A 14,198-nucleotide genomic window follows, 5' to 3' on the forward strand; every position below is an offset into this window, starting at 1 on the left:
CTATTCAGATCGCAGGAATCGAGGGCATCGTATTCAGAATGTATGGGGTTTTCTCAAGCCAATGAGTAGATCTATGATAAATATATATATCACGCTTCACGTTCTATTCCCGTAGGTTACGTAGGATCATCACAGTCCAATCGATCTACAAAGAAAACTCCGTTCTGAGGGCAGTTGCAAACCGAGCAATAGCCTCTGCAATGTTTTCCGAGCTGGCAGCCGCAAAGGTAGCGCGGAAGAACAAGTTGCCCTCGTTGCGACCAGCTGCGGTGAACCAACTGCCTCGCGAGACGAGCACGCCGTTATCCACCGCAGCATGGAAGACAGCTTCCTCGATAGCCTCGCGGGTCTTACCCGAAGGCACGGCAGGATGCTTCTGCCAATCGATCTCAATCCAATGCTAAGAGTTTATCAGTGTCAGTGAATTTGCCTTTGAACCATAATTGTCAAATCGCAGGTGAAGGAATACTCACAAACATTCCTGCGGCGGGAGGGTTCCACTTAGCAATCTCCCTAGGAAGATATTTCTCGCAAGCATTGACAATGGCGTCTCTGCGACCGGTGTACTGCATACGCAGGTTGATCAACCAGTCCAGGTAGCCAGAGTGGCCCCAGTGTTCGTCGAGAAGTTTAAACAGAACAATCTGTGAGATGCCGCTTGGATGCTGAGCAGATGTTTCACAGTTGCGCATGAATCGTTCGACAAGCTGCTCTGGGCCAACGATCCAACCGGTCCGCGAGCCAGGAGAAAGAACCTTGGAGAAGGATTCAAGTCGGAGCACACGCCCATCGACATCTAGGCTCAGGTACGATGGAATGAGAGACTTGATGAATTCATCGTGGCTGGCAGGAGGTGGGACAGGCTCGCGGTCGGGTCCGGTGTATGGCTGCATCTGCAAGAAGTAGTAAGGCTCGTCTTCCACGATAATCAAGTCGTGCTTCTGTGCCACCTTGTATACAGCCTTTCGTCTCTCCAGCTGCTGCGTGGCACCGGTAGGGTTCTGTCCAGTTGGAATCGTGTACAGCACAAATGGCTTGCGGCTGCCCCGAGAAGCTTCATCCCAGTTGCTCAAGACCTCGTCGAGCGACTCGGGCAGAAGACCTTCTGCATCCATCTTGACCGATGCCACCTTGACTCCCAATGGAAGAGCGCCCTCCTTGGCGCTAGAGAATGTATACTCCTCCATCAGGATGTAGTCGCCCCTGGTGCAGAGCATTCGGAGTACTGTATCCCACCCATATGTGCTACCAGCGTTCAAGCAACATTGCCAGTCGGCGTATGGGGGGTTGTGAATAAGCTGATTTTGTTAATCGCCGCAGATACTTTAGTTCTTCAGGAGCTCATACCTCGGTATGCTCCGTCACGAATCTGAGGAGCTGAGGGGAACCGGTCGATTGTCCATAATTAAGAGCAACCTCCAGGTCTGCGGAAAACTCAGCAATGGATATGTTCCTGGAAGTTTTCTTACGTACCGTAAAGACTTCTGCCAGCCTGAACATCCCCTTTCTTGGCGGTCAGGACAGCGCCGGATTCCTGGGTCTCGTGGGGGGAGAAACCCGGCGGCGTTGGGACTTTGATGCTAATCTCTTCGAAAGGAAAGTATTCTGGCGACGGCAGACCACCTCCCAACGAGATGAGACCTACAGTAGTCAGCATCAGCATTTCGCTTGGACCAATATCGCGAGCATGAAAAGAAATAACAGGTTGAGATACCTGGAGTCTTAAGGTAACGCGCAGCACCCTTCAATGTAGATTGCTAAGGCAAAGTTTAGCCCCGTTTCCATTCAACCAGTTTATGATCCAGCGAGCTAACCTGTCGGGATTTTGATTCTTCAGAGAGGTAGTCTTCAGATCGATCAGCGAGATTCTCCACGGCGGCCAAGACAGGTGTATGCGTCTGGCAACATCCCGGGAAACCGAAAAGACTTACGATCCCACCGCTTCGCTTTCGGCTTGGTATAGCATGACTGGAGAAAACAAATGAAATCAGCGCCATTCGCAACCCCTCCAACCGTATGTACTCACAGGGCTCTTGAACATATTACTGCTCGTAGAAGGCGCAATCCCTGTAGGGACTGGCGCACTCTTCGCTCTCAACTGCGCAATGCCATCGACTGTCAACGGGCTGGCAGACGTATCCGCGCCCTTAAGGTCGATCGAAGGACTCATTTTCTCGTCTCGGGGAATTCTGTTCTGGTGGCGGATAACAATTAAAATTGTCCAAGTCAGATCTGTCCGCGATATTCACAATAAGTATCCAGGCCTGTAGACACAGTGACAATCAGACTCGATACTAACAGAACAATAGCAAATACCCCGTAGATCAGTGCAGGTCCTGCAGGAGGAATGTCCGGCAATTTGAGTCACGATACCAACGCCATTTTTGTCTCCGCCGACGACAAATCCGAGAATGGCGGGTCCGTTCCGCCCGATGGGGATTGACGTCTTGACGAATCTGCATATCTCAACCTATTAGGGAGGTCACGCACAACTGTCATTGTTCGAAACTGGGAAGCCCCAGAGAGCGCGCTGGACTCTCAATGGATGGAAGATATCCCTGCTGGGTTTCTCTTATCTAATTGACCTGTTGTATCCGCCCTTCTGGGTCGCGATTAAGCAAGGGCCTGGCCACTGATCATCTACAGGGCGCGGGAGGGGAATACTAGCAGACTGCCTAATTGGGTTAGTTGTACGGTATTGTACATCTCAATACGCCTTCATAACTGCATCACCAGGGGTGCTCGTCGTTGAGGACACTTAACAAGGCTTAGGAACATAACAATTACAATTGAACTTGTTCCTAGGTCTATAATCCTAGTAACAATTACATAGGAACCCTGACTGAACTCTCTGTTTGTTCTGTGGAATACATCTCTCTACCTACCTTAAGGTATTATTGACTCATACAGAGCTTCAACTGTAATAATGTGCCCCGCACGCATAGATAAGGCTATCGCCGGGATCGGAGCCAGTTGATTGATAAGTGCCGGACAGCCGATAAACACTTCAGCGTCAAGCACAAACTCTCGGTGAGAATGGCGACGCGCGACGCTGCCCTGGGACAATTATCATCAACATGAATTAAGTCCTAGGCCGCTAGGCTAAAAACTGCTCTATAGAGATGTCAAGAGATACAATTGGTGGATAGAGTCATTGACTAGGCGAATGCCTATCCAACTAGAGAAAGCGCTGTTGATTCTATGTGTCTCTCCTCTATTTCTTCTCCACATACTTTCCAGTGGTCCCGTCTAGCTGGGCTTCCAGGACAGCTGCGGTTCCGTTGAGCACACTCTGGATAGCCTCTGGTAGGAGCTTGCCTAGCTCGGCTACTGTAGCCGCCCGACCAGCCCAAAGCTCACCTCCAGCTGCAGCCTTCGCGATGCCTGAATAGTCTGGGGTAGGAGCGAAAGAGATATTGAGATCTTCGTTCGTTGCACGCGAGCCATCTCCATTGGGGTGAACCAGAAGCATGCTTCTGCGGGGTGCATTCCAGCCCCTGTTGTTCAGCACAATCGTGAGCACTGGGATATTGTAGCGCCGGGCAATCCAGTAAACGGAGCCTGGTACTGAGAAGAGGAACGTCCCGTCACCCACCACCTGGCACACGAATCTACCCTTATTTTTACCCCCATGTTGGTCATCGGTAGCCAGCTTGATTCCCAAGGCACCGCCACCGGACCATCCCAGGCCACCGCCGCCGCAGTTGATCCAGGAGTTGGGCAGGGTAGCATTGATCTGGTCGGCTACAATCGCAGTAAGGGTTACTGCTTCGATGGCCCAGATGGTGTCTTCTGGGCAAGATTTTCGGACCTGAGCCATGAGGTAAGATGCATTCAATGAAGCGTCGTCGCCTCCCGAAGGTACTGCGGCAAGGTCGGCAACAGCTTGACGCGTCTTCTTATATTCTTCTTCCCGGTGCCTCCGGAATGCTACTTGTTCTTCAGAATTGACCACCTCCTGCAGAGCCTTGCTAGACGCGACGAAGTCGTTGATCTGCTTGAATGCAGTCGCAGACTCCGCCCGAAAAGTTGCTAGAGAGGGAATGTAGAAGACAGGGATTTGCTGCTTGAGCGGATCGACGTCAATGTGGATGATCTTGGCTGAATCCGATGGCTTGCATTGTGTTGGGATCCATGGTACATCGCAATCGGCAACGAGGATGAAGTCGGCGGTCTTGATAGCGTCATGGACACCATAACGGAGTCCTAACGACGCAGGATGGTCGCCCGGAAAGCACATGTCGCATCCGCCCGTGTCCAAAACCCGGAGTCCCTTGAACGTATTGGCCAGTGTGACTAGCTCTTTCACCCCCCGAGCAGAGCGACCTGAGTAGCCTACGATCGCTAGAGGCTCTTTGGCAGCGGCCAGATGAGAGGCGATCCGCTCGACGGCCTCTGGTGTCAAAGCTGATGGTGCAACCGGTCCCCAGACGCCCTGAGCTAGCGTGTAGGGCTCTATCTCCTCTTCCATAACCTCTCGAGCACCGGTCAGGTAGACGGGTCCTTTCGGATCACTTGTTGCAAACTGAAGTGCCCGGTTAACCATCTGTTTTATGTTCTTGCCAGACTTGATTTCGGCCGAATAACGACAGTACTGAGACACAATCTGTTTCTGGTCGGGAACGTCTTGAATCCAGTGTATGTATTCGGTGCGGGAGCCGCGCATCTCCCCTTCGATCGTGAAGGGGGAGAGGCCGGCGAAGATCAGAACCGGAGCACGACCGCAGGATGCGTTGTGTACAGCAGCGCCTAGGCCTTGTGTTCCGACATCTACGTGAACAATCACGCACTGAGGCTTCCCGGTAAGTCGAGCGTAGCCATCTGCCATTGAGAGAGCGACCATCTATAGTGAGTGAGGCGATGTCAGCAGACCGGAGTCAACACCGTCTCCAAATGAGACAGGTATGAGAGGCGAATCTAGAAATACCTCATTGGGGCAGGTGATGATCCTGGGGAATTGGTCTGGCTTCTCCTTCTGGCCCTTGACCATGGCCTCCAGGATCGATGGATGATCGGAACCCAAGTTGACGAACGCATGTGTTACCCCAGCCTTTAGAGTCAGTCAGTCACTGAGACTAGCTGATGGCTAAAGCTTCCTACCTCCCAAAGTGCCTCGAAGAAGGCGAAAGATGCGGTATAAACCCTGGTCACAGCAGTGTCAGCTCTTGATGGTGTAGATTATTTAGAACGAGCACATACATCGTTGGATCTACCGTAGAAAAATTCAAGCGAGGTGAGCAACTTCACTTGGTGGTAAGCAAGGATTCCAGATCATATACAACGAGTGGAGACACACACTCCCAGATTTCCTATAAATACCTGCAACTCAGCGGAACCCTCGCCGCGATGGAGAGAAGTCCGAACGATTAATAATGAGCATCGCACAGCTCAGGCATTAGGCTCACTGTTTCGGCAGTTCCAATGGTAAACGGCACCCCAGCTGTGGAGCGACAGAGGGAGGATGCCCGAGGACCAGCTTAAAGCCATCGCAGTATCTCCGCTGCGGGGTAAAGTCCGTTTGATATTGAATACTGGCATGCGGCATTGGTTTCCTTATTTGTACGTTTACAAGTCAATACTAAATTAGAATTGTCGAAGCAAACTCATGTATCTTGCGGTTCTGGTGTTGATGTTTGAGCTTCAGACTCGGTGACGGTGGTTTCATACACTCATCTGCAGGTTAATTCAATTGTGAAATTGTCGTCTGGAATCAAGACAAGCCTAGTTAACCCGCCAAGTTGCCGGCATACCAAGAAAGTAACAGATGATGCGGAAGCCTCCCTTGGACAGCTCTAACTGACATGGGGGAGTGAGCTAAATGAGGTTCAAGTGCTGATAACACCACAGATCCGAAACCCACCATGCCAGATGCACGTGCCTGCAAGGAAATACTTGACAGCGATACTGCTGTTCACATCGACGATGAATTTGCCTTCCATATAGCAATTCTCAGCCTTTGCTCAGCCAGCCTTTATTCAAGGTCTAGTTTGATTTGTGACGTTGTGAAGCGACATGGACCAACCACTGCCGTGGCCAACTAGACTTCTAACAAGTGCAACGCAGAGTCCAGTGTCTGAGTATTCCAATATTGCCGTCGACTTGTTGCATGACTTATCACCGGTGGGTGTATCTCTCATGTGGGCAAGTCCACATGGTGACCTGGGGCTGGCTATGACATAGTAATCCGCCTGGGTTGATCGACGCTGTGACTATAGGAATAAGCCACGCCATGAGTAGTTAAGCTGTTTAGTGGCTGCTAAGCTTCTTGACTGCTTTAGTGGGTGGACCACTGGAGAAGGTATTGAAACTGGATTATCGTACAGTCCCTGCGATGTCCGAATGAGGGATCGATGATAGGTCGATTGAAATGTATTCCCACCTATAGAGACCAGTTTATCGAGTTGCTCTGACTGGAGACTCCCAAAATAGCAGGTTAAAATGAAACTAAATATAAGTATGTGAAATTAGAATATTTTTTGGGTTTATAGGGAAGTATACCACTGTAGTATGCCTGGAAATGCTGCCGGGATGCCTGCGCCTATGACGTCGGCCTCGTCCGAGAGCCCGCTTAAAGTCCACGCTTTCGTCATACGCTGAACGTTGACGATGGTGATGGGGCAGATCATATTAATTTGAGCGGCGTCGGGGTTGGGATAAATCATGCTGCCTGTTCTTAGTTGGCAGTATGGCTCGCTATGGTGAGTTCTAGAGCAGAAGCCTTCTAGATATACGTCATTCAAAGGACATGTCTCAGACGCACCAGTTATCTGACCAGCCTTATGACTCTACCCTCGCAGCGGTTCTGAAGCTGTCTGGAGCAGTTTTTTCAATCTGTCTGAGCTCCTTGGTCATTTGGATAGTGCGCCAACCAACGAGCAATAACCATACCTACTGCGACATGATCTCAGATAAGGTGTACCGACTATGCCACCACGACAAGACAGTAAGCTCAGAGCTTGCGAGAGATCCAAGTCAATCACCGGCAAAGTTGTTTCATAAGCTGTATCATGAGCACAAGCTGAAGGAGAAGCTCGTTGAGACCAAGCAGTCGACCACTGACCATCAAGATGTTCTGCAGAGAGCGTATGAATGTGGGAACTGGGGAACAGCAAAACCGAGTAATCTATTTCTTAAGGTTAGATTGAATATCCCCTCCAGTGATCATGGTAGATTATTTCTGACCTGCACTCATCAAAGATATACCACGACGCTCTCTGTACGTTGGACAAAAATCCTCTGGGGGGAGTGGTCTCTCCACCACTGATGGGCAGTCACGGGGTCGTTCCCTTGACCATCGTGGCCCCGTTGCCGGATCTGTGTCGGCATGTGGCAAACTGTATCGCCCGAGCCGAAAAGGAGGTATTCTTGGGGACCAATTTCTGGATCTACTCCGATGCATCGACCCTCGTAACCAACGCGTTTCGGGAACTGTCAAGACGAGCGGGCGAGCGCGGGAGCAAAGTGGTTGTGAAAGTGTTATACGACCGGGGAAGTCCTCAACAGCTCTGGGATAATCACCTGAGCGTCGGTGAGAAGCAGTATGCAGATCCAAATGGCAAGGTCCGACTGCCTCCTGCAGGAGAAATCCCCAACATTGACCTTCAAGTCACCAACTACCACCGCCCTATCTTTGGAACGTTTCACGCCAAATTCATGGTCATTGATCGAAGGGTTGCTTTGCTTCAGAGCAGCAATGTTCAGGACAACGACAACCTCGAGATGCTGGTCCATGTTGAAGGACCCATTGTGGACTCGTTCTATGACACTGCGCTGATCTCGTGGGGGAAGGCATTCAAAACGTCCCTTCCAATGCTGTCCTCTCCGGCCGCGAGCGCCGGCATTCTCAGCATCTCTGCTCAGCATTCACAGGCTGAATCTATTGAAGACCTACGTTCTCCGTTACCTGAGCACACAACGCAGGATCCTCATTATGATTGTGATATCCAGCACGAGGCGCGAAGGGTCAACGACACGATTCGTCCCCGAGCAGGGGGATCAAAAACTCAAGCGGTCACTCGCTATCTGAGTATGTTTCCTGCCCCCGTGGATGGACCGCAAGCTAAATAATCATTCAGATACTACAATTCAGCGAGACACAACCGGCGACGCCCCAGATAGCGACCAGGAACCGCCAATGCGGCCATACGTGACTCTACCACCTCACAAGCCATTTCCTATGGCCCTGGTCAACAGAGAACCCTGGGGAGGCAAGTTTCTCTATTGGTACTTGAAAAGAATCAAGATGCTAACAATACTTTAGCGCCAAACCATACGAGCATCTACACTCCACAAAATTCAGCCTTCCTCTCCGCCTTCAAACACGCGAAGCAGTCCATCTTCATCCAGACTCCAAACATGAACGCAGAGCCAATACTGCAGGCGCTACTCGACGCAGTCCGTCGCGGTGTCACCGTCACATGCTATCTCTGCCTCGGCTACAACGACACTGGCCAACTCCTTCCCTTCCAGAACGGAACGAACGAGATGATCGCGAATCGACTATACCGCTCCCTGCATACGGACGAAGAACGCTCGCGACTGCGCATATACAACTACGTAGGCAAGGATCAAACCAAACCGATCCACAATAAATACAAAAAGCGAAGCTGCCACGTTAAACTTATGATCATTGACGAGCGGGTGGCTATACAGGGTGAGTCCTACCCGACCCCACACATACAATCGTACTGACAACTCAGGAAACGGAAATCTCGACACGCAATCCTTCTACCACAGCCAGGAAGTGAACCTCCTCCTCGACTCGCCGCTTGTATGCCGTGTCTGGTTGGAGCAGATAAATCAGAACCAGAACACGGCGATTTACGGCGCTGTGGGCACCGAGGACGGGTGCTGGCATGATCCGGTTAGTGGTGAGATGCCCAAGGGTTCTATTGGGGTTGACCCTGGACGCTTCAGTTGGGCTAAAGGGGTTGTTGGTGCTGTACAAAGGGTGAGAGGTGTTGGGGGATTTTAATTGTGATCCTTTTGGCTGGTATATATTTGCTTTTACTGTCCTCTATATTGCTTTGGGTGAGCTGTCGCCATCTACTTTGTGTATATATCCTTTCAGTCAAGCTTGTCGATATCTTGAGATATGTTGGCAAATGATGATCATGATCATACATTGGATGTATTATGTTGGACATGTACTACTATCCTGTGGCACATTTGAGCGTCAATGTCTTTATGTGATTGATACCTTCAATGCAACCTCGCGCGAGCGTCTAACTTACGAACATAGAATGCTGACGAAGAGGCATCGGTACAATAAATCAAGTATCATTATCACCAATCTTTCATTCCATCGACGGAGAGTACTCGTCCCTTCAACAGCATGTCCTGCGTCTACGACAAACCCATCGTCGACATCACCCAGTATGTATTCCACTACCACATCGACGACGAAAAGGCCTGGGCAGCTGCGCGCGTGGCCCTCCTAGACGCCATGGGATGCGCCATCGAAACACTCTCCACGAGCGAGGAGTGCCAGAAACTACTGGGCCCGACTGTGCCAGGCACAGAGGTCCCCAACGGCTTCCGACTGCCAGGGACAAATCTCAGCCTGGACCCGGTCAAGGGAGCATTCGACATGGGCACTTTAATCCGGTACCTGGATCATAATGATGCGCTAGGCGGCGCAGAATGGGGCCATCCCTCTGGTAGCTAGACTTGTCCCCCGCATATCGAGCTGAGTAGCACTGACGACGGGGCATAGATAACCTCGGCGCCATCCTCGCCGTCGCAGACTGGCTATGTCGCGCCTCCGCATCAGGAAGATACAAACACGCCGGCCCCCCACTCACAATGCGCACATTGCTCACCGCGCTTATCAAGGCATACGAGATCCAAGGCTGCTACCAGATCAGGAACGCCTTCAACGCCTTCGGCATCGACCACGTCATCCTTGTCAAGCTGGCCTCGGCCGCCGTCGTGGCCTGGCTCCTCGGTCTAACCAAGGAGCAGACGCTGGCGACGCTCTCGCACGTCTGGATGGATGGCCATCCGAGCAGGGTGTACAGGACGGGCGCAAACACGATTCCACGGAAAGGGTGGGCGGCAGGTGATGCGTGTATGCGTGCGGTGCATTTGGCTCTGCTGGTGCGTGCTGGCCAACCTGGCGCACCGACGCCGCTGAGTTCGTTGCCGTTTGGGTTCTATGCGCGGGCGTTTGGGGCGAATGGGTTCGAGATGGCACGGCCGTTTGGAGTGTGGACGATACAGAATGTCCTGTTCAAGGTGATGCCGGTTGAGGGGCATGGAATTGCGGCTGTTGAGGCGGCGCTTGTGCAACTTCGTAGGCTCCGGGCGAGAGCGCTAGGACCGGAATGCATTGCTAGGGTTGAGGTTCGAACAACCCAAGCGGCAGATTCGATCATCAATAAGCGAGGGCCGCTGCATAATGCTGCCGATCGTGATCATTGCATCCAGTACGTGATTGCGCTCGCCTTTCTGAAGGGCTCGGCGCCGGAGGCGAGGGACTATCGCGATGAGAGTTACTGGGCCAGGAGCGAGGAGCTGGCTTCTCTGCGAGAGCGGATCTTCATTCACGTTGACGAGCACCTTACGAGAGACTATTTGGATCTAAATAAGAAAAGCATCGGCTCCGCGCTCACAGTTCACCTGCAGGATGGCACTGAACTGCCCGAAGTGTTGGTAGAGTACCCGGCCGGTCATGTGCGAAATCCTGCCACAGCTCGAGCGGTCCAAGAGAAGTTCGCCAAAAACATGCGGCTAATGTTTACCGAGAAGGAGATCTCGAAGATCCTCCAAGAGGTTGAGAAGGACGACCTACCCATCATGGATTTCGTCGAGCTTTTCGCGAGGCAATCATCACCAGGTCCGAGATTGTAGTGGCAATGCTGGAGTGAGACGTCATTGTCATCAGCGGGAAAAGAAACGTTTATCGGAATGTCTCAATGTGACCAGAGTAGCCAGCATGTGGTACGTGAATGAGGTAACTTGTCGTTGAAGCGCTTCATGGCAGTGTTCATCACAGTGAGCGCCTAAGCAACCCGTCATGAACTCAATGAACGACTACTCAATCTTGCCAACTCCTTGAAGTGTAAGATAAACATCTGTCCCCCAGCCCCACAGACTCTGAATAGCGATACTGCCACCAAAGTATTCCGCGTACGCTCTGCTAAGCGGCAATCCATATCCAAGTCCCGCAATACTGCTCAGCTGGCCTCCACTAGCAGACATTGTGTTCAGGGCATCGAGATTTCCGTTATCCGAGTCTAGTAGGTTTGAATCGGAGAACGTAGTGAAACTATAGGACCAGATGTTGGGCAATACCTCACGGGGGATGCCACCACCCCTGTCCCGTATTCTAATGGTTATGCTCTGCGATGACGGTGTTGAGAATTTAATTGACTCGTTGGCATCTGCCGTACCAGCCACGGTGTCCATCTCGAAGCCAACGTCGGCATCAGGGTAGATACCCGGGGCATTTGACGTTCTCCCAAGCGCATCGTGGGTCCGATAGATCGGAACGTCTGGCGCCGCAGCAATCGTAACTTCAATTGGCTCACGCTCGTTTCCTGACTCAATAACTGCGCGAAATGCATTCTTCAGAAGCTCGGTGATGATATACTCAACATGCACGGGTACGTGCGCAAACGTGGCGTCCGGTTGACCCCCGATCTTTAGGCGCGGCCGCACACCATATTTCAGCTCACAGATCTCCCCAACAAAATCTTCGCATACCTTCACAATGCGAGCCGGCTGTAGGGCCGTGTCAATCACGCCTATATAATTCGAAGGGCCGGTGTTCTCAGACGACTGCTCTGTTCTGGAACTGACATCACTAACTGGCTGCGAGGCAAGGTGAAGGGCCAGATGTTGCTCTGCTATAAGCCGGGTGCCAATCCTCGCTCGTAGATGGGTGTCTAGAAAACGAGTCACATCGGCTGAACTGATATATTTCCGGCATTCAAGAAATCCCCGTGCCAGTATGGGTATTGTATTTGCATGCGTATGCACTAGGTCCGCCAGTACATCTGCGAACTTATTCTCCTCTTCCAGCGTTGTGACCTGCCGTTGCTGATAGGGCAGAAGAGTCGATAAGGAGTGAACGTAATTGTTATAGATCTTCGAGATGTGTGGGTTCGAAACGACGATGAAAGGGAGGTTTCGTAACGCTTCTATACGAGATGCCAGTCGGGCAGGTAGAAGGGATAGTGTGAAATTCGCAGACGCGAGTAGCGCCTCTTTCGACAAAGGTGGGCGTCCGTGCCTGAAGGGAGACAAAGTGGTCAGAAAAATGATCAGATGTTTCGAAAACAAATCTGCAATGCCTCACTTGAGTAGATCTGCAAGCGTCAGTGGACATCGACGGCTAGCCGCAAGACGCGCGACTTCATCATTCGCGCCATGTGCAAATGGCCGATGTAGAGCCGACTCGTGTTGATCGTGAGGTGGTGATGTCGAGTAACATCGCACCTTGTAAAGGGAGTGAGAAGGGAATTGACCCTTCAGTTGATGCTTGTATCTTAGAGTCGATACCCTAAGAATTCTTGTGGCTGTCATCGTGGACACTAGCCATCATGAACGAGTTGAGCGAAAATGGTTGAGTCAAGTCATTGATACGGACTACGGAGTACTGACGATGACTTCACCTTAACTCCGGATCGCCATGAGACTTTACTGGAAATGGATATTGACACGTGATACGTATCGACTAAGCCAGGATCCATAACATCGGATCTAGGTATGTCTTCACTCTTCACCAAGTGCAACTCTCTCCGAGATGAATGTATCAGCATCTGTATTTCATTTCTAAAGTCTGTCTTGGTATACTGATTCAGTGATGAATAGCCATTGCCCTCCACTGTACGATTCTCTTTTTTTGTGCTCTAGTCGTTCATTTGCTAGCTGGCAGTCGATGTCGGTTATGGAATAGAGGAGGACTGAGAGTCATTCCGAAAGGAATTACCACATCATAAGTATACCAGTAGACTATCTATAACGCATACATATAGCTACACATAACTGTAGCCGAGGTCCAGCCCTGACGTTATGCCGTTGAGATAGGGTATCATCCTCCGAAAATCATTGGGATCCACCAAGTTCAGGTTCTATGGAGGATGAACGACGGGTGAAAAGAATCAAGAGCCCTAGTTGGCGCCTTGCATCACTGGATCCTGACTTCTTGATCCTTCTCGACATGGACGTGGGGGTTGCACTCGAGGATACCGACTTGCTCCTCTGGGAATTCAACGCTGATTGAAGGTCAGCCGAATAATTTCCAACTCTGCAGTGCAAAAGAACAATGCCATACGTGAACGCCTTGATGAGAGTGAACTGGTGCTTGATGGTTCCCCCGTGTTCCTGGGCCGCCTTCTTTGCGCTAGATGGGAAGAGGTAGACGTAAGCATATGCGGCTGGAAATCAATCATTAAAGGGGGCCTCACTTCTCCAGCTCCTCGTGTGGAGCATCTGGTTTCAGGGTGATCTAGAATATACAGATCAGTCAAAGACTCCGTGGATGATGAGACTTGTCAAAAGGTGGGCGACAAACATTGTAGAGAGGCATCTTCAGAGACGCTATGGGGATGCTATTAAGATAATGAGTTCCTGATTGTTGCGACAGGCGGAGATGACGATGCGAGAGTCTGGTTGGAAGGCAAGGTAGTAAGACCGTAAGAGAGTAACAGAATGGGTCAGGTGGGTAACTCGAGGGAAGAGGGACAATTTATATGGCCTGCGGGGATCCCAGACTGGAAGTGAAAGGGGTCTGAGAAGGAAGCAGCTGGAGAGGGGAAACTATGCTACCACACCTGTCGGTTCCAAAGTCGTGCCTCGGGGCTTACGCTATCAGAACCATACAATAAAGAGCATTCAAACTATGATTGTGCCGTATCTATCTAACTCAAAACATTCCGAAACGTCTGCATGATATGTTACAGCGATAGAGATTGCAATGCTGTTGTCATTGCGGGAAATTAGAGAACGAATGTTTACACCCCACCCACGCAACTACTAGGTACTACACTGCAGATGAAAGCAACCGTAACATAGGTATTAAACTTCTTTTTAGATTGTATGCACTTGTGTAGGTTTGAGCAAGATGACGCTATTCTGCCAACAAATTAATCAACCTAATAGACCTATGCACCAACAAGTTGATGTGACAAGGCTCCGCGCATCTGCTGAAGCAGCACGATGACGATATCGAGTGAGCCGATGATGGCGGGGCA

The 14,198-nt window shown here is 51.0% G+C and overlaps 5 protein-coding genes across 5 annotated transcripts; 2 read left to right on the forward strand and 3 right to left on the reverse strand.

The window, feature by feature from the left end:
• Positions 1-145: 145 nt before the first annotated feature.
• Positions 146-2,170, reverse strand: Aspvir_000479 (aminotransferase-like domain-containing protein; the record flags this gene model as incomplete). The annotated part of the gene is made up of 8 exons (XM_043265614.1): positions 146-400; positions 474-1,298; positions 1,348-1,424; positions 1,474-1,641; positions 1,715-1,757; positions 1,815-1,846; positions 1,932-1,968; positions 2,027-2,170. The coding sequence occupies 8 exons, from the start codon at positions 2,168-2,170 to the stop codon at positions 146-148; spliced, it is 1,581 nt and encodes a 526-aa protein (XP_043121549.1).
• Positions 2,171-3,214: 1,044 nt separating this feature from the next.
• Aspvir_000480 (putative thiamine pyrophosphate enzyme) lies at positions 3,215-6,662 on the reverse strand (the record flags this gene model as incomplete). Its single annotated transcript, XM_043265615.1, has 4 exons — positions 3,215-4,843; positions 4,928-5,050; positions 5,101-5,143; positions 6,499-6,662. 4 exons carry the CDS (start codon positions 6,660-6,662, stop codon positions 3,215-3,217), a joined length of 1,959 nt encoding a protein of 652 aa, XP_043121550.1.
• A 236-nt stretch (positions 6,663-6,898) lies between these two features.
• Positions 6,899-8,974, forward strand: Aspvir_000481 (IQ calmodulin-binding motif protein; the record flags this gene model as incomplete). Its single annotated transcript, XM_043265616.1, has 5 exons — positions 6,899-7,135; positions 7,198-8,026; positions 8,076-8,207; positions 8,261-8,653; positions 8,700-8,974. The coding sequence occupies 5 exons, from the start codon at positions 6,899-6,901 to the stop codon at positions 8,972-8,974; spliced, it is 1,866 nt and encodes a 621-aa protein (XP_043121551.1).
• Positions 8,975-9,334: 360 nt separating this feature from the next.
• On the forward strand, positions 9,335-10,851 carry Aspvir_000482 (putative 2-methylcitrate dehydratase (PrpD); the record flags this gene model as incomplete). The annotated part of the gene is made up of 2 exons (XM_043265617.1): positions 9,335-9,659; positions 9,716-10,851. 2 exons carry the CDS (start codon positions 9,335-9,337, stop codon positions 10,849-10,851), a joined length of 1,461 nt encoding a protein of 486 aa, XP_043121552.1.
• Positions 10,852-11,034: 183 nt separating this feature from the next.
• On the reverse strand, positions 11,035-12,528 carry Aspvir_000483 (alpha-ketoacid dehydrogenase kinase family protein; the record flags this gene model as incomplete). Its single annotated transcript, XM_043265618.1, has 2 exons — positions 11,035-12,235; positions 12,302-12,528. 2 exons carry the CDS (start codon positions 12,526-12,528, stop codon positions 11,035-11,037), a joined length of 1,428 nt encoding a protein of 475 aa, XP_043121553.1.
• Positions 12,529-14,198: the final 1,670 nt, after the last annotated feature.

This window comes from Aspergillus viridinutans (genome assembly GCF_018404265.1).
Source record: "Aspergillus viridinutans IFM 47045 DNA, scaffold_1, whole genome shotgun sequence".
NCBI lineage: Eukaryota > Fungi > Ascomycota > Eurotiomycetes > Eurotiales > Aspergillaceae > Aspergillus > Aspergillus viridinutans.